Source organism: Diabrotica undecimpunctata, unplaced genomic scaffold, assembly GCF_040954645.1.
Source record: "Diabrotica undecimpunctata isolate CICGRU unplaced genomic scaffold, icDiaUnde3 ctg00001141.1, whole genome shotgun sequence".
Classification (NCBI taxonomy): Eukaryota; Metazoa; Arthropoda; class Insecta; order Coleoptera; family Chrysomelidae; genus Diabrotica; species Diabrotica undecimpunctata.
Genome location: NW_027312730.1, coordinates 1,602 through 21,939, shown reverse-complemented (window position 1 = coordinate 21,939; position 20,338 = coordinate 1,602). Strand labels below are relative to the sequence as shown.

The 20,338-nt window shown below is 33.9% G+C and overlaps 1 protein-coding gene across 1 annotated transcript; it reads left to right on the top strand.

The window, feature by feature from the left end:
* Nucleotides 1–1,870: 1,870 nt before the first annotated feature.
* On the top strand, nucleotides 1,871–19,546 carry LOC140431715 (glutamate receptor ionotropic, kainate 3-like; the record flags this gene model as incomplete). The annotated part of the gene is made up of 3 exons (XM_072519599.1): nucleotides 1,871–2,332; nucleotides 15,940–16,190; nucleotides 19,241–19,546. Coding segments are annotated over 3 exons (1,019 nt in total), but the record flags the coding sequence as incomplete, so codon positions are not given.
* Nucleotides 19,547–20,338: the final 792 nt, after the last annotated feature.

Below are 20,338 nucleotides of genomic sequence, written 5' to 3'. Positions count from 1 at the left end.
TCTGCGCTCTGCATTAGTTCATCCAGCTCGTGGTTCATTTTAATTCTCCACGAACTATCGCTGCATTGGGTTGGTCCAAATATCTTCCTTAGTATTTTGCGCTCAAATATTCTCAGTTGATTTTCATCAGTGGTTGAGAGGGTCCAAGTTTCACATCCATATGTGACCACTGGTCTAATTACTGTTTTTTAGATTCTCAGCTTAGACTCACGATTCAGTAACTTACTTTTCATTAAGTCTTTGTATGCATAAAAGCACTTATTACCGCTAAGAATCCGTGCTTGTATTTCTTGACTGATGTTGTTGTTGTCATTTATTATTGAGCCTAGGTAGGGAAAAGTGGAGGCATATTTGTAGGTATGGTTGTCTACCTTCAGATTCTCATGTTCATTCGATTTTGTGCACTCCATATATTTTGTTTTGCTTTCATTTATATATAGACCAAACGTAGCAGCTTCTCGTTTTATAACTTTTTCGCTTAATACCCTTTTGTTGCGGCTTATTATGGCAACATTATCCGCATATGCGCATATTTGCATAGATCTTGTATTAATACAGCCGTTTATATCCAGTTTTCTAACAACAGCTTCTAAAGTTAGATTAAAAAGTGTTGTTGATAAGGCATCCCCTTGTCTAACTCCATTTTCAATATCAAAGGCCTGCGTCATATCTCCATCTATTCTCACCATAGCTTTGGAACCCTCCAGAGTCATTCGTATAAGTTTAACCAACTTATTGGGTATCCCTAACATAGATAGTTGCTTTAACATCTTTTGTCGATCTACTCCATCAAACGCCTATTTGAAATCGATATACAAGTTGTAAATAGGTATGTTATATTCAACACATTTTTCATGTATACCTCCTAACATATGTATTTGGTCTATAGTTGTCCTCTTTGGTCTGAAGCCACATTGGTATTCACCAATAATCTCCTTCGAAAACGATTCCAGGCGGCTATATATAATTCCTGATAATATCTTGTAGATGACATTTAAAACTGTTATGCCCCTATAATTTTTGCAGAGTCGTTTGTCTCCCCCTTTGTACATAGGAAGTATAATTCCCACTTTCCAATCTTCTGGGATGACTTCTAGTGTCCATATGCGGTCGATTAGTTTATGGATACGCCTCCATAGCGCATGTCCACCATTCTTTATCAGTTCTGCAGTTATTCCATCTGTGCCAGGTGCTTTGTTATTTTTTAGATGTTATATGACGTTTATCGTTTCTTCCAATATTGTTTGCTCAACTAGTTGTTCTGCTGTGTGGTGAATTATCTCTTCATCTTCGTTTAGTTCTTTTTCTGGGTTTAACAGCTCTTGAAAATGCTCCTTCCACCTTAGATATCAATACGATCTTCTTTTTCTGGTGCACTCCGTTACTGGAGGTTTGCGATCACTAGATCATAATGTTCTCTATTCTGCGCCACTGTTAGTAATTGTTGAAAGTTCATGACATGTCTCTTTTGTCCTCATCCACTTCTTCCCTTAAATTATTATTCGTAGTAGGTTATATTTGTCATTTCTCATTAGGTATCTAATATTAATTTTAGTTAACCTATACATCTGTCCCTTTTTGATTCTCCAACACTAACACATGATTTTCATACCTATTAAGGTATTAGGCTCACCTATGTAAGCAGGGTGAACTCTTTAAAAAAATAATATCTAAAACTACATTTCAACACGAGAGAATATTATTTTGAGTGATTTTAGTTTAACCACTTGTTGTTTGCAGAATTCTGAAGATTTGCATTTTTAACTAGTTTCCAGTTGCAAACAGATAGACTTTAGTATAGGTTAATAAAAATAATCTAAAAAAATTAATTTTGATAAAAATAATTTATACACAAATTGATTGTTTTTAGGTGGAATATTCACCGATGAAAGTCAAGCTTTGGCATTCAGAATAGCTACCTACAAGATGAACGACAAATATCCACATTCAGACATAGAGCTAGAAACTGTCACGTACCAGATATCTCCTTTCAATACCGTGGAGGCTTACAAGAGCACCTGCGATCTTTTGAAGCAGAAAATAGTTGGCCTTTTCGGCCCCAGTTCCTACTTTTCGTCGTCATTTGTTCAGAGTGTCTGTGATGCCAAGGAGATTCCTCATATAGAGACCCATATGGACTACCATATGGGAAGGAATGAGAGTTTAGTCAATTTACATCCACAACCGAGAGCGTTGTCTATGTTGTTTAGAGACTTGGTTGAAGCTTATGGCTGGCGAAGCGTTGTTGTATTGTATGAAGATGAAGAAAGTTTGTTGACTGTGGAGTTTTTGCTACAGTTGAACGAAATCAAGAACATAAATGAAAAGAAAGGTATGAGACAGAAATTAGAATTTATAATTCTTTTTTTATATATTGAACACTTAGATATGTCTAATGAAGAGGCGTTTGGCCTATTCCACTGCGACCTTTTTAGATCTATTGTGGTCCTCTAATCCTAGATTATATTCTCTAGCCTGATCCTTTTTAAAAAGTCTACAACCTTCGAAACTGTAATTTCCATGTAGCTCTTTGCCGGTGATTATTCCTCGCCTAATGCAAACAACCACACATTTGTCAGGCTATGGCACTGACACAAAATTTGCTCTGCTGTTTTTTATCCTAGGTGACAAAATCTGCATAGATCGTTATCTGCCAATCCAATCAGATTTAACTGCCTATTCAGCTTACAGTGCCCTGTTAACAGACCTACTATGGCTTTGACTGTTTTCCTGTCTTTGCTTATTAGGTCTGCTGTAAATTTTGACGAGTGTTCTATAATGAACAGTTTTGCCTGTCTTTCTTCCACCATTCCAGAGATTTGTGTTCTATGGCTAAAATTCATTTATGGGCCATTTAATTCTGCTTGGTCTTGTGATTGCTGTGACTATTTTCCAATCTATAGAACCTAACCTAGTCTAGCCTTTGGTCTATGTTGGTTTGCACATCTGAATTATTCAAAATTGTTGAGGCCGGAAAGTGCGTGTTTATCTCTAACACTTTTTTCTTTGGTCTCCGTAAATTTGCCATTATCTTACTTTAGGAGAGCTACTTCTTTAATGGTAGAACCATCCTTTACCAGGACTTTATAAATTCGAGAGCAGACCCGGATATCAGTAATCTCCTCGCAAAACTCTCTCCGTGAATTCCTTTGGGCTTTGCGAATTTCTTTATTGTATAGCTTATACCTGCCTTATTCCTTGTTTTTTTCAGACAGTTTTCATTGTAGGCCGCCATAATAGCTTCGCTCACCGTTTCTGCTGCCAAATTTATAGCCTCTATGCCTTTAAACAAGTTCGTACTTTTCCCGAGATTTCTACTGAGGGATTTTCAATATCTTTTTCAGTTTGTATCTCTATGATTTTGGTATTTAATGTCCTATGGAAATAAATTGAGCTCAAATCGGATATTTTTGTGAACCGAACCAGAGGTTTCATCATACACATACCAATTTGTTATACTTAATATCACTTACTTTGCTTGTGCAGAGTATTAAATATTGACCACTTATTGAATGCTATAAAAATCTTATTTATCTCAAAAATACTGTATTTGATATATAAAAAATCATGTGATAATAATACAAGAGAAGTATAGAAATAGTAGAAAAGTTGTAACCAGAAATAGAGTAAACTGAATGTCCTAAAAAAATTGGCACAAAATTCATTGTGCACAATGAACAATTTAATTTTAACACAAAAAATATTATCAAGTTGACTTTTGAGACAAAAGTTTTTTTACTTTAATCTGATTTGAAGTTTTTGCTTTAAGATGTCGTATAAATTAGAAACAAAAAAAAGTATCTACAAGTTGGTTGGGGGGTAGCAAAAGCTGAAATCTGTCGAATATTCCAATGAATACCATGTTCTAACCTCCCAAAAAGTAAAAGACCACGTGCATTTACGGCACAGAGATCAGAGAGATTGATAAGAAGAGCAAGAAAACAGATTGGAATATTAACGAGGAGAGACTGGCTCGTCAATAGCCTAAGATCTCCTTGGAATTAAGGAGGAATCGTCTTAAATATGGAAAAAAACGTAATTACCACAACAACTTTAAAACAAAATTTCTTCGTATACCAAGATGCTGTCGTCAACTGAGACATGTACACTTGTCCAATGAAAAAATCATTATTTTAATTATTCTTTGAGTTATTCTAAAATGAATGGAATCTATGGTTTTTCCACAAACAACTTACAGGAATGCCCTGACAATGTCAGATACGAGCACTAAGCAAAATATGTAGATAAAATCCTTGCGTGGTGCGTCATTTCTAACAGGGCAATATCTCGACCTTTTGTGGAAAAAGCCAGGGGTGAAGCTTTGAATAGTCAAAACTATATTGATAACAAATATTTTGCAGGTAAATATAAAATAAAAATTTTCTTCTTCTTCCTTCTGGTATGTAGGCTTTAAAGCCTGTTTCTTATTAGTCTCCTAAATTGTTTAAATTATCGCACCATCTTTTTCTTGGTCTGCCAATACTTCTTCGTCCATTTGGTGACTTATCTCGTGCTATTTATACTATCCTATCCTCTGCCATTCTACTAATGTGTTCGTTCCACTCCTGTTTCCGTTTTGTCACCCATTCATTTATGTCTCCTATATTGCATACCCTTCTTATGTTTTCACTTCTCTCCCTATCCAACAGACTTTTCCCTGATATTCATCGAAGTATTTTCATCTCTGCTGTTTCTAGTAGTCGTCTAGTTTTAGATGTATCACGGTCTTGTCTCAGCCGTGTATGTTATTATAGGTCTAATTGCTGCTTTATAGATTCTTGTTTTTGTGTCTTGTCTTAGATATTTGTTCTTCCAGATTGTGTCATTTAGAGATCCTGCCGCTTTACTTGCTTTTAAGCTTTATTGTCGTACTTCTTCTTCAAAAACTCCGTAACTAGTTATATATCCCCAAATATCTAAACCTTGCTTGCTGCTTTATTATTTTTCCATAAATTTCGATTTTACATCGTAGTTGGTATTTAGATGTTGTCATGCATTTGGCTGTTATACTGAAGATGTGTGTTAATCTATGGAGTTCATCTTGTGTTTCTGCGATTAATGAGGCATCGTCTGTATAACATAATATTTGGATTTCTTTGTTCCCCATTCTTTAACCATGACCTTTACGTACTGCTTGCATTATTTCGTCCATTATTATATTAAGAGAAGTGGGCTTAACTTGTACTGGTATACACTGTGTTAGTTTTCCATTTATCTTTGCCTGTATTCAATTGGAGAAGTAGATGTTTTCGATGGTTTGTATACTATTGATTGGTATGCTTCTTTTATACAGTAGGTGTAAGACGTCTTCGACTTGGATGCGATCGAAAGCCTTTGTCAGGTCTATAAAACATAGATATGCTGGTTTTGGCCTTTTCTGTGATTTGTCTTAGTACAAATACGGCGTCTACGCAGGATCTTCCGGATCTGAATCCTTGTTGTTCATCTGATAAAGTTGTTAGTTTATTGATTTTGTTGGTTAGGACTTTTGTGGTAAGCTTAAGTGCGGTGATCATTAGATATATACATCTATAATTGTTGGGGTCTTCTTTATCCCTTTTCTTGAACATTGGTATCATTATGCTGTTTCTTCATACGTCTGGTGTCTTGCAGTGCAATATTAGTTTTTGTATAAGTTTTGTCATCTCTAGGGTTATACTTTCGCCTTCGTGTTTTAGGAGCTCGTTGGTTATTCCGTCTGGTCCTGGTGACTTTCTATTTTTGCCTGAATTCATGGCTATCTCTACTTCCTGAAAACTGATTTCTATTTCGTGTCTTAATTCAGGTACGTTATTGTGTTGATTATTATTTTCCTTTTCTTTAAACAGTTCCGTCAGGTATCTTTCCCATTCGTTTGCTGGTATGTTATTGTATTCCTTCAATTCTGCCATTTCTTTCCGTTGGTTTCTTATGAATCTCCATATTTGTTTTTGTGTACCGCTTTCCATTCTTTTTGTAAACTGTTACCAGTGTTCATTTTTTGTTCTTCTTACCAACTGCTTTGTTTGATTTTGTATTCCTCTATAGGTGTCTGGGGATATTGGAGTATTTGATGTTTTGTACTTCGTGTAGGCCTCTTGTTTCTCTTTACATTTCTCTTTTATTTCTTTTCTGAACCATGGCGTATTTTTGTTGTTTCTTTTGTTCAGTATGACTTTGTGTTTCCCTAGAGCTTCTGTTGCTGCTTCTTCAATGTTGTTTTTAATTTTCTCTCTTCTCGTGGTTATATCTTTGATGTCGTCTATTTTTTTCAGCTGTATCTTCTGTGCTAGCCTCCTTTGGTATATTTCTCTTGTAGAGTCCTTCCACAGTTATTCTACATTGAATTTTTCCTCGGTGATTTCCTGTAGAAAATGTTTTGGTGTTATTTTCATTCCTATTTTTGCTAGTACTAGTTTGTGTTCACTCCCTAAGTCTGCTGAGTTTAAAGTTCTGATATCTAGAATCTGCTTTGGGTGGATTTTTCTATTAATGACTATAAAACCAATCATAGATTTGTACTCCCTGGAGTTTTCAAATGTATATTTATACTGGGGCTTATGGTCAAAAAATGTATTATTGATTCTTAGTTCGTTAGAAGCACAGAGATTAGCCACGAGTTCTCCATTTGCGTTGACATGGTTTTCATTAAATCTTTGTTTTATTCCTGGAAATATTTCATTTCCGATTTGTGCATTAAAATCACCCATAAGAATTAAGGGTACTTCATGAGGTATTTCATCGAGGATGGTTTGCAATTGTTCGTAGAATGCCGAATGCCTCTCGTTCCTCCTTAGGTTTGCTGGCCTCGGGGATTTATATATATATATATATATATATATATATATATATATATATATATATATATATATATATATATATATATATATATTGTTATGATATGTAAAATCGAGAAAAATATTGGTTTGTTTAAAAATATTTCAAAATTCAATAACATTAAAATAATTCAGATAAGTAGGATAATATCCAACAAACATTTCGAAGAAGGAGAGTTATTAATTTCTTAAATTACCTGTACTAAACAAAATATAAGCTTTGCATAAATTATTTCTTTGTTATACTTGAGTGACCCGCATAATTTTAAGTGAAAACAAAAAGACAATTGAACGGGGTTTTCCAAATTACATTAATGCAGTGATTAGAGACAAATAGAAGAGATTTTAGAAAGTGGTTTTTGTTAGTTTTAAGAATTATAGAAAATATTATTTGTAAATAAGTTTTAGGAAATTTTATAATTATAGGTAAAAATTTGTTTGTTATCGAAATGAAAAAATGGGGGAATTGTGACGAGTTTTGATTGGCGGAGATTGAAAAAGGTTGGATAAGTATGTAGGAAAAAGTTTAGCGAGATTGAGGAGAGAGAAAAGATAGAATCAGTTGATTTTCCAAGTCTGTAAGAGGAACAGTGATTGTTCTCTGGTGGTTCCAAAGAAGTAGCAAGCAGTAGTGTTGAATGTTAGTGAGTTTTTGTGGAGTTAGTGTATCTGACAGAAGCTGAAGCAGCAAAATATTGAGATCATTAAGGACGATATACTTGCAACAATATGTTGTAAGATTGCTGATTACATAGGGAGCGGTTGAGAGGAGATAATACAGTCTACAAGGAACAAGGATTTGGACCACTCATCATCAGAGAGAGATATTTTTGTTTTCTGCAGTTTTTTTTTTCTTTTATTGATAACACAATTTTTACTCGTAATTTAGAAAGGATATAAATATTTTGATTAGGAGAGTTAGAATAGTTTGGGATTTTGAGTTTTCAATTAATATTGTTTGTACCATAAATTTTGATTGTTCACGTACGGAGAACAAAATTTTGAGAATCCTTATATGAGATTTGTTTATTGAAAACTTTTGAGTGTGAATTATTTCATTATTTTTATTTCAATATATAGTGTTAGATCATATGTGTTTTTTATTATTCCGGTATTCTCTGGACCTTACCTTTCACATGTAATAGCATAGATATTGAAGCACGAATTTAACCCTGAGATAAAAGAATTAAAAATTGTGATAGAGTCATAATCATATCATTTAAATAATTTTAATTAATCAAAAAAATTAATTAGCTAATTATTGCTTGGCGCACCAAGACTTTAAATATCACAATAACTGGCTTCCAAAACGTGGGGCTTGAAAATATCGCAGCTTTACATTTGAAGGAAGGGAAAGAGATCTGGAATAAGTACAGGTGATCCAGAGATAAAAACATATAACATTGAGGGAATTTGAATTTGAAAGTATTTTGACAATTTTTCCAGGGAATATAAATTTGATTTATTGATTGATCGTAGTTAGTGGATATTTACTGCTATTGAATTATTTGATTTTATTTTCTTTATCAATCGTACATTTGATATTTATTTTGAATTATTTGAATTTTACTGATTGCATATTCGATATTTGTCGTGAAAATTTAATACATTTGGGGAGAAATATTGTCGTGTTCTGAAACATATAGAGTGTTGTAAAATTTCACATTTGGCGGGGACAAAAACAATAACAAAAAGTAACAACATGTCTGTCACAAGGAGACAAAGTAAAATGCAGGAAAGGAAGGAGGATAACAGAGAAGATGAAACAATTTTGGAAGAAGTATCGGATAATGAAGGAAATGTGACAATAGTTGAGGAGAGAAAAGAACTATCAGGAATAGATAAAATATTACAACTAATGCAACTCCAGTCACAAACAATGGCAGAAACAAAACAAACAATAGAGAAAAACCAAAATGAAACATCAAAGAAAATGGATAAAATGGATAGAAATCAACAAGAAACAAAACAAACAATAGAACTAAATAACAGAAATATAGAGCAGCGTTTGGAAAACTATGAACAGGAAATTAAAGGATGTGTTGAGGGGATAAAGAAAGAACTGATACAACAAATAGAAGAGATTAATGAAATTAAAAATAATATGAAAGAACAAGAAATGAGAATTAAAGATAATTTGGAGGGATTAGAAATAAAATTTGAAAATGCGCTACAAGAAGACAGGAAGGAAGTAGAAAGAAGATTAAAGCAAAATGAAAAACAAATGGCAGAAATTGAACTAAGAGGGGTAGAGAGAAAAGAAGTTATCATCCATGGAACAAGCGAGGCGAAAATACAATTTGGCGGGGATATTCGGAAAACACACCCAGTACCGTTTGTCAAAAATTTGAAAACCAAATTACAACATATTAGATATTTTGACGATTGCAAAGAAACAATTAGAAACCATTTGAAAGAAGGAGCAGTGTTATGGTATGAAAGCAAGGAAGATGAGTTTGAAAATTGGACAGATTTTGAAAATAAATTTCTCAACTATTTCTGGGGGAAAAATAAACAGAGAGAAATCAACCAAGAGCTACAGAATGGAAAATATCACGAAAAAATGGGAATATCTGAAGAAAGATATGCTTTGCAGATATATAACAATTCAAAATATCTAGAATACAAATATTCTACCGAACAGCTGGTAGAAATGATCAGCAGACATTTTGAGGAAACGTTGGAAGATCACGTGATTTTGAGAAACTATCAAGATATTGATAGTTTGTGCCAATTCCTTCAATTAAAAGAAGCGAAAAGAAAAGAAATGAGAAATAGAAGACAACATGACCAATATAATGGACCGGAAAGAAGGTATTCATCAAATTATGACCAGAGAAACCGACATCCCAGATCAACAAACGAATATAGGCCGAGAAATTACAATAATTACAATAGACAACAAAATTACGATAACCGGAATGATGCACAAAATAGAACAAATGAAAATCACAACAGGAATAGAGATGCACAAAATCCTCCGAATAGGAATACGAACGAACAAAGGGACGATAGAAATAATCAGAGATTCCAACGACAAAACAGAAGAGAGATGAATCATGTAGCAATAGAAAAAGAGGAAGAAGAAGTATTCAATGAATCCAGACAGGATTTTCAATAAGGCATCCACTAAACAAAAGTAAAAAACTCTCCGGTATATTTTGTCACCCGAGAGAGTTTATACAGTTGGCGGGAAACGAAAAACAAAATTCTAATTCCAGTCTAATTTTTTTAGATGCATTTATAAAACATAAAGCGATTAAAATTCTGATTGATTCTGGATCGGAAATTTCGTTAATCAATAAAAAACTAGTAAAAGAATTAAATATGGACAGATTTGTGTATAAGATTCCGAGGGTGGCTTTAGTGGGTGCAAATAATAAAAAATTGACGACAGTAAACGAAGGTTTAGGAGTACGGATCAGAGTGGGAGACCAATTCTATATTATGCAATGTGTGGTGATCGAAGATCTAAATCATGATATGATAGCGGGAATTGATGAATTGAGTGAAAAACATATCACCATCAATTTTTCGGAAAATCAACTGGAAATCAGAGCAGAACCAGACAACATAGAAGAAGAAAAGGAAACAGACAGGAGAAAATTTTCTGAAAGGATAAATGGACAAGAAAAACATAAAGAAATCAATATGACGGTAGAGGATAAATCGAAAGCTCAAGAAAAAAAATCAATCCGAAGAGGAAAAGAGAATAAAAAAAAGAAGAAGAGTTCGAAAAGAAAGCAGGAAAAAAAGGAAGTTATAAGCAGAAAAATGGAAGGAGCCGAAACATGGTGCTCGGAATACCAGATAGAAATTAAAGATAAAGAAAAAATAGAAGAAGAAATAACGGAAGAGGACAGAGAAGAAATGGCAATTATGGACGAGAATCCAGAATTTTGTGAAGAAGTAATACGGACAGTGAACACATGTGAACAAACTGAGGATGAAAGAAAAATAATATGTGGAGAAAACATGGAGAAGGAAATAGAGAAGATTTTAGAAAATTATGGAGATCTTATTAATGAAGAAAGCCGAGTGGCTAAAAATTATGAACATTCTTTTAAAGTTAAAAACTTAGAAAATTTTAAATCGAAAACATATCCAATCCCGTATAAATACAGGCAAAGCGTCGGACAGGAAATTGAAAATATGATCAAAGACAAGGTGATCGAAAGATGTGACTCTCCATATATCAACCCGATAGTATGCGTAAAAAAATCAAATGGTGATTTGCGATTATGTTTAGATGCAAGAAACATTAATTCGCACACAATCGCGCAATACGAAGCGCCTTTGAACATAGAAGCCATTTTTGGACGAATCACAGGATCACACATTTTCTCCAAAATCGATTTGAAACACAGTTTTTGGTTAATACCTTTGGCAGAAAAGTGTCGAAATTATACCGCTTTTTCTATCGACGGAGTGGTGTACCGATTTAGGGTAGTACCATTTGGACTACAAAGTGCATGCGCTGCTTTGGTTCGCGCATTACACACAATTTTAAATAGGCATGGAGAATTTGTTGTACATTACATAGATGATTTATTAATTTTCTCACCGGATATAACAAGCCATCTACGACATATTCATACTGTTCTCGAAGAACTTGATCAAGCCGGATTAAAATTAAATATTCAAAAGTGTCAGTTTTTCCAAAAAGAGGTATTGTATTTAGGATTCAAATTAGACACAAAAGGGATTTGTCTTGCAGAAGATAGAATTGAAGTCATAAACAACTACCCTAGGCCAACCAATTTAAAAACTTTGCGGGGATTTTTAGGAATGGTAAACTATTTCAAAAAGTTAATACCAGACCTCAGTACAAAAGAAATACCGCTAATAGCATTACTTAAGAAAAATATCAGATGGAAATGGGGAACGGAACAAGAAATCGCTTTCAAAAATTTAAAAGGAGCGTTTTCCACAGCTGTAAGAGTGCACCACCCAAGATATGAGCAACCTTTCATTCTCAGGACCGATGCTTCCATAAAAAAATTTGCAGGGGTGTTATCACAGATACAAGACGATATAGAGGTGCCAATATGTTTTGTTTCCCGTGTAACCAAAACGTATGAGAGAAAATACAGCGTTACTGAATTAGAGTTTGCCAGTGTGTTATTTTGTGTAAACAAATTACGTTTTTACCTACTTGGGGCAAGATTCACCATTGAAACGGACCACGCAGCGTTGATACACATAATGAAAAATAGGTTGGTAAATAATAGAATTCATAGGGGCATTCTTTTACTCCAAGAATATGATTTTGAATTTAAATATATCAAAGGAACGGACAATATTTTGGCTGATGCGTTGACTAGAGATGAACAATTCCGCAAAGAGGATCACAAAACTCTCCACGTAGGCATGAACATAATGAGAGAAGAAGCAGGCTTATTTTCGTTGGCCAAAATCAGGGAAAATCAGGAAGAATTGAATGAAAGAGAAAAGCAAAGGGCTGAACAAGAAAATAACCTATATTTTAAGAGGGTCGATGGTAAAGAACTCTATGTAATCACGGAGCAAATGGCAAAAGAAGTTTTTTTAAAGTTACACTGTGACAACGGACATATTGGAAGTAGAAAGGTGTGGCTTATGTTCAGGGAGAACTACATTTGTCGACAGGACTATACAATAGCCAAAGAGGTGACTCGAAATTGTGCGACATGCCAAAAGTGTAAAAGTAGGAACTTTAAAAATGAAAACGTCACAAAAAACGTCGTAGCTCGGAAGAAACTGGATATTGTTGCTATTGATATGTTGAGCGATTTGATACCAACAACTCAAAGGAATAAACACATATTAGTTATGGTGGATCTTTTCTCAAAATATGTTAAATTGTACGCATGCAGAACCACAAAAGGAATTGAAATACTTAGGAAGATAGACAATTTTATAGAAACGGTGGGAAGACCAGACAATATTTTATTGGACAATGCGACATATTTTAGGAACGAACGTTTTAAAAGTGAATTAAGAGAGAGGGGCATCGATACAAAATTTATAAACATCCGTCATCCACAGAGCAACCCATCGGAGCGTTTTATACAAGAAGTCACAAAATTTCTACGAATTGCCGCGGAAGAACATCATCGACATTGGGACAGAAAAGTGTTTGAGATCGAGACCTATTTGAATTGTGCTCCAAATACGGTTACTAAAGAGACGCCTTTATATATAATGAAAGGAACAATGCCTACAAGACCGTGGGAAGACACCGCCCCCAGACAATACGAAGAAGTGATCGAGTTGGTTCAAAGAAGATTGAGACGAAGTGGAGAGAAATATCTCCAAAGACAAGAAAGAACCCGAAGAAGAAGGCCGATCAAATTCCAGAAAGGAGATAAAGTCTTAGTGAAGGCACTGAGGGTGTCGAATTTACAAAATGGTATTTGTGCTAAATTGATGCCGATATTTGAAGGTCCATATAGGGTCAATACGGAAAATGGGGTAAATAGTTATGAATTAGCGCACATAGAGACAGGAAATATACGGGGTATTTTTAACATTCACGACATCTATCAATATCATGAATAGATTTTAATAACATAGTGAAATAATTTGATCCTAGAAAACTTTTGTCATTTTTTAAAATTTAACAAAGAGTTTTCGGCAGATCAAATGGCGGGGATTTGTTATGATATGTAAAATCGAGAAAAATATTGGTTTGTTTAAAAATATTTCAAAATTCAATAACATTAAAATAATTCAGATAAGTAGGATAATATCCAACAAACATTTCGAAGAAGGAGAGTTATTAATTTCTTGAATTACCTGTACTAAACAAAATATAAGCTTTGCATAAATTATTTCTTTGTTATACTTGAGTGACCCGCATAATTTTAAGTGAAAACAAAAAGACAATTGAACGGGGTTTTCCAAATTACATTAATGCAGTGATTAGAGACAAATAGAAGAGATTTTAGAAAGTGGTTTTTGTTAGTTTTAAGAATTATAGAAAATATTATTTGTAAATAAGTTTTAGGAAATTTTATAATTATAGGTAAAAATTTGTTTGTTATCGAAATGAAAAAATGGGGGAATTGTGACGAGTTTTGATTGGCGGAGATTGAAAAAGGTTGGATAAGTATGTAGGAAAAAGTTTAGCGAGATTGAGGAGAGAGAAAAGATAGAATCAGTTGATTTTCCAAGTCTGTAAGAGGAACAGTGATTGTTCTCTGGTGGTTCCAAAGAAGTAGCAAGCAGTAGTGTTGAATGTTAGTGAGTTTTTGTGGAGTTAGTGTATCTGACAGAAGCTGAAGCAGCAAAATATTGAGATCATTAAGGACGATATACTTGCAACAATCTGTTGTAAGATTGCTGATTACATAGGGAGCGGTTGAGAGGAGATAATACAGTCTACAAGGAACAAGGATTTGGACCACTCATCATCAGAGAGATATATTTTTGTTTTCTGCAGTTTTTTTTTTCTTTTATTGATAACACAATTTTTACTCGTAATTTAGAAAGGATATAAATATTTTGATTAGGAGAGTTAGAATAGTTTGGGATTTTGAGTTTTCAATTAATATTGTTTGTACCATAAATTTTGATTGTTCACGTACGGAGAAGACAAAATTTTGAGAATCCTTATATGAGATTTGTTTATTGAAAACTTTTGAGTGTGAATTATTTCATTATTTTTATTTCAATATATAGTGTTAGATCATATGTGTTTTTTATTATTCCGGTATTCTCTGGACCTTACCTTTCACATGTAATAGCATAGATATTGAAGCACGAATTTAACCCTGAGATAAAAGAATTAAAAATTGTGATAGAGTCATAATCATATCATTTAAATAATTTTAATTAATCAAAAAAATTAATTAGCTAATTATTGCTTGGCGCACCAAGACTTTAAATATCACAATAATATATATATATATATATATATATATATATATATATATATATATATATATATATATATATATATATCTGACATTTAATTTTTGGTAGTCCATTGTGATGTTCATATGTATTAGTCTTTCGGAGATATAACGGCAGTTATTTATGTTGTCTTTAAATGTTTTATGGACAAGTATATCTACGCCTGCTTGTGCTCGTTCTTCTTTCTTCACTGCACTGCATGCTAGAAAATATTGGTTATAGTCTCTTTGGCCTTTACCTTTCTTCTTGGTTTCTTGGATTGCACAAATGTCTATGTTTTTATTTATCAATTCTTTTATTATCTCTTGGTCTTTGTTGTTGAAAAGAGTAATGTTCCGTGTTGCTAATCTGATTGTGGGCTTATTTTTTCCTCTTGTTTTCCTTTTCTTTGCGTGGTTCGTCATCTTAGGTTCCGTCTCATTCCGAGGCTTTATATCGGTTCTTTGAGCCTGGTTTTCTTTTACAATGGATGCTAACCTGGCCCATCAACCCTCCTCTTTTATTCGGACTTGGGACCGGCTGGGGGCATGAACGCAACTTTTGAGCTACTAAATCCACCCAGTCCTCGCGCTCCTAACCTCCAGGCAGAGTGTAAAATAAAAATAAAATAAAAATTTGTTTCAAAATTCTAAATCATTTCATAACCTTGTTAATTAATATTGAACTCTCTTTAATGTTGAGCAAAAAAGGTAGAACTGCTAGGCAAACAAACATTTCCGAGTAAGAAAAGGATTTACTATAAATAACTTATTATTAATACTGTATAAAGAGATAAATAAAAATTTTTTAATTCAATTTAGAAAGTACTGGTTTCATATTCTCATTAATAGTCAGTTACTTTCGTAAGTACTTCTTGTTCCTTATGCTGTGATGCTGTACAGTAAAGTGAACCATTTGTCTAGCTATAATCCAAAATAGTCGCAAAATTTTAAAATACATACTTTATACTTTATACTTCATTTAGAATATTACAACGGTCTTTACAGAGGAGTTATCATAAAAACTGTGTTATCAATGATTTTCGGAGCATAATGTTTTGTTTAATCCCTTGTTTTATTTGTTTATCGCAGGTTTATAATGAAGTTAGGGGGTACAATTTTGGGAATTTAACTCTGTCGCTTATAATGTGCCAATAACATTTTGTACTTTTGTACTTTTCAAATAACAATTTCTTTTTTTTTTATAACTAGATATACATTTCTTTATTCTATTTTTTATCTGTATTTAGGCAAAAAAATCCTTCTTAAACAGCTGGAAACCACCGACAGTGGAAACTATAGGGTAGCTTTAACGGAAGTCAAAGCTCTAGGTGAAACCAATTACGTATTAGTCTGTTCTACTAATATTTTAGAAGAAGTTTTAAAGCAATTGCAGCAGGTAGGAATGATGACGGAAACGTATAACTATCTCATCACAAATTTAGATACGCAGACAGTAGATCTGTCGCCATTTCAGTATGCAGGCACCAATATAACAGTGGTAAGAAAACACTTTTTCAGCATATTATTTTGTCATCATTTCCAAAAAAATTTAGATGATTTGTAGAGACTTTTTTTAGGTTAGAAAAATTGAATTGGTAGAGCAAAGTGACCACGCTAATTTCCAATGTTAATTTCCATATTTTTCATTATTTTAGATCCCTTATTTCTAAGTTTTCTTGAAACTGACAGACTATAAAACGAGAAGCGGCCTGGTAAAAAATGTACTGTTACAGATTACACACAGATAAATGTTTTGTTATAATTCTTTTTAGATCTATCTGCATCATACAGAACTACAGCTCGTGGTTGTGATGTCACTTAAAACCAGTTTTGAAAATATTTAAAAAAATGTATGGATTTCATCTAAACTGCAAATGGTTCACGAACTAACGGAAGATGATCTAGATAAACGAATTGAATATTGTAAATATGATGAACTTTCACTTCCAGTTACGACCACCACTTTTGAACAAAATACTGATTATTTTGTTTTGTGATGAAGCTACATATTTTTTTAACGGCCTCGTTTGCCGTCAGAATGTCAGATACTGGTTTGATGCATAGCATCGTTTCATGAAGGTCATACACAATTTCTGGAAAAGTTACATGTAGGAGCAGGTATATTGTTAATTATCTTGTAGGTCTAATATTGCTGCTGCTGTAGTCAAACTCTTAATCTCACCCAACATATTGAAGATGGGTTTGAACGGAAAGAAATAACAGGAGTAACGTTCATAGGCCTGACTGCCGCCTATAACACAGTGAACCATCAACGGCTGTTGCTAAAACTCTACGAAATTACAAAAGATTTCCGACTAACAAGGCTAATGAAATGAAATGTCTTTTTCAGAATAGATGCTTCTACTTAACGCTCCAGTCCAAGAACACGGTGGAGGGATAAAAAAACATGGACTCCCACAGGGAAGTGCCCTCGCGCTATTGCTATACAACATTTACACCAACGACCAACCCAAAAACCAACAAACAAGACAGTTACTTACGCAGATTATACAGCTGTGGCAGCTCAGGGAAGTACTTTCAATGAAGTCAAAGTAAAACTGACAGATGCCCTAGAAGACTTAGCACTATACTATGACGAAAACCATCTGAAACCCAATCCTACAAAAACCCAGGTGAGTGTTTTCTACCTTAGAAATAAGCATGCCCGAAGGATACTGGAGGTGGAATGGCGTGGTCAGATGCTGGAACACAATGAGATGCCAAAATACCTCGGCGTACATCTAGATAGAACTCTGTCTTATCGATATCAGTGTCAAGATGTCAAGAAAAAAATAAGCACCAGAAATAATATCATCCGAAAACTAACAAACATAAAATGGGGAGCACAGCCACACACTCTCCGTACTTCTGCCTTAGCATTGTTTTTCTGTCGCCGAGTTTGGAGCACCAGTGTGGGAAAACTCTGCTCACGCTAAAAACGTCGATGTTACGTTAAATGAAACGGTTCATATAATATCTGGTTGCCTGAAACCGACACCTATCGAAGAGGTCTACCCTATAGTTGGAATCGCTCCACCTGCTATCAGAAGACAGGTCACATTAGAGATAGAACGAAAGAAACAGGAGACGGATCGAAGGCACCCCTTGTATGACCACCAAGTTCAGCCAAGTAAATTAAAATCTCGGAAAAGTTTTCTGAAAAAATCACGATCTCTTTCCGAAGAGCCAAAGACGCGTCGAATACACCTATAGCAAGCGTCAGCTACAACACATTCTGCTCCCTCAGAGGAAATGGCCGCTGGACACAATTTGCCGTATCCCACGTGGAAAGCGCTAAACAGACTAAGAACTGGCGCTTCACGTTTTGCTACTCATCTGAAGAAATGGGGATACCAGGAGGACGATACCTGCGACTGTGGCGCGGTTCAAAATAGTCACTACTATCATGCACAGAGATGAGAGATACCTGCACAAAAGAAGACCTATTCTTAACGAATGACAAAATTTAAAGCTGTTGGTGTTCCGGAGACGGAAAGTAAGTAAGTAGGTCTAATATTCATTGATGGAAATTTAATTGGGGAAAAATACCTCAATATATTGAATAATGAAATAATCCACAATATTTTCATTAAAACATCATTTTCCAGCAAGACGCAGCTTCGTTTCATTATCCACGCAGTGTCCGAAATATGTATGCTTTATAGACTACAACAAGGCATTCGATAAGGTAAAACATGACCGACTTATAGAAGTACTCAAAAACAAGAATCTGAATGTGAGGGATGTAACATTGGAAGAGTGAAAATTGGAAGAGATGTGTCAGAAGAAGTGGAGATAAGGAGAGGGGTCAGGCAAGGTTGCATACTGCCGCCGTTATTGTTTAATGCTTATTCTGAAGAAATCATACAAGAAGCTTTGGTAAACGAGACAGTCGGCATAAAAGTGAACGGAAGTTTAATTAACAACATTAGGTATGCCGACGATACAGTCATAATAGCCGACAACTTGGAAGACTTAGAAAGAATAATGAACAAAATACATATTAAGATATAGTGGAGAATAGTAGGCGGCCAGCAGATTGAGAGAGTAAAAAGATATACTTAGTTGGGAACGATAATCACAGAAAATAACGATTATACTGCAGAAATAAGAGTCAGAATTGAAAAAGCACGTGAAAACTTCGTGAAAATGAAAAAGATTTTCACGAAGTGATTTTCACTTTTATTTAAGAACTATTACATAATACTGTCATCTCGAGAAATGTCAAACTTAATATGGCATCTAACACAAAACATAAAACTAATAGAATAATTCTTAGAGATAAATACATGACATTAACATTTTTTTCTCCTTTTGTATAGCCTTGATTAAGTCTTGCTTAAAAAATAATGCGATTTTCTCAGAACAAAACTTAAAAAGGTAATTTTTTTTAGCAAATTATCTTTTTCTTTTCTATGAGTGTATCTCTTTTCTTTCGACTAAAATTTAATTCTCTTATTATTTACCAATAAGAAGTTTTTCTGACCTATATTGGGTAAATCTGACGAGAACAAGCATAGCATACGAGAATAGCATTTTTTGTTTTAGGTAAGAATGTTGGATCCTGACAGTAAAGAAGTTACACAAATAACAGAAAACATACAAAAAATGAGTGCCCTGCCATTTTCCGGTATTCCAATTCTTCTTCAAGCGTGGAAAACTAAACTGGAAACAGCACTTATCATTGACGCAGTGCAACTGTTCTACGAAACCATCTATGATCTCACCAAGAATAAAAAAAAAGTCATCAGAGGTGTTTCTTTATCCTGTAGCAATAACCAAAGTAACTGGAATGAGGGATACACGATTACAAATCTAATGAAATCAGTTGGTATTATCTGCTTTTTATTATAGAAACACAGATTACACATTTCTATTTTATACTTCACATTTCACATAAAAGGAAGTGATTAAGCTTATCTCCTGAACTAGAAGGACTACCACAATTTTGGCCAAAGCTTTTCTTTAGATAATAATAATGTATACACCTATTTCCAATAACTTTTTGTTTTAAGATTTTTAATTAAAAAAACGCAAACAAAAATAAATTTTTAATTAAGAAATATGCCCTTTTATATCGTAATAACTAAGTACTTTGTTTATTATAAAACCGTTCTACCATATGAGGTGTAAGGTTTAATTTACTTCTTAACAAATTTCTTTCATTCTTTGCAGTTTTATGTCATCATCCTTACGTCTGTTTATGTCATTCTCCTTCTCTCTAATACCTTTCCGGTTTCTTCTTATGTTTTTCAATATTTTTGCTTCCTACACTCTTCTTACTGGTATGTTATCTTTCATCCAGTGTAAATAATCCCACTAACACAGCTATTTCTGTTCTATAAATTCCAATGTGGATTATATTTTTAGTTCGTTAATTAGATCTGTGTTTCTTATTCTATCCATTTTGATAATGCCTCTAAAGGCGGCTGCACAATTGACCGGAAACGGGAACGAGAACGGAAACGGGAACGAGAACGGAAACTGAAAGCATCAGCGGATTCACAATTAAGGGTAAACAAGGTGTTTTGTGCTATGAATATTTAAATATTTTGTGTCACTGTCACTTGTGCTGTTAATTATTTTTTTCTCAACATAAATTTTGTGGAAATCTTTTTCTAATTTATTAAAAGAGGATGTCTGGTA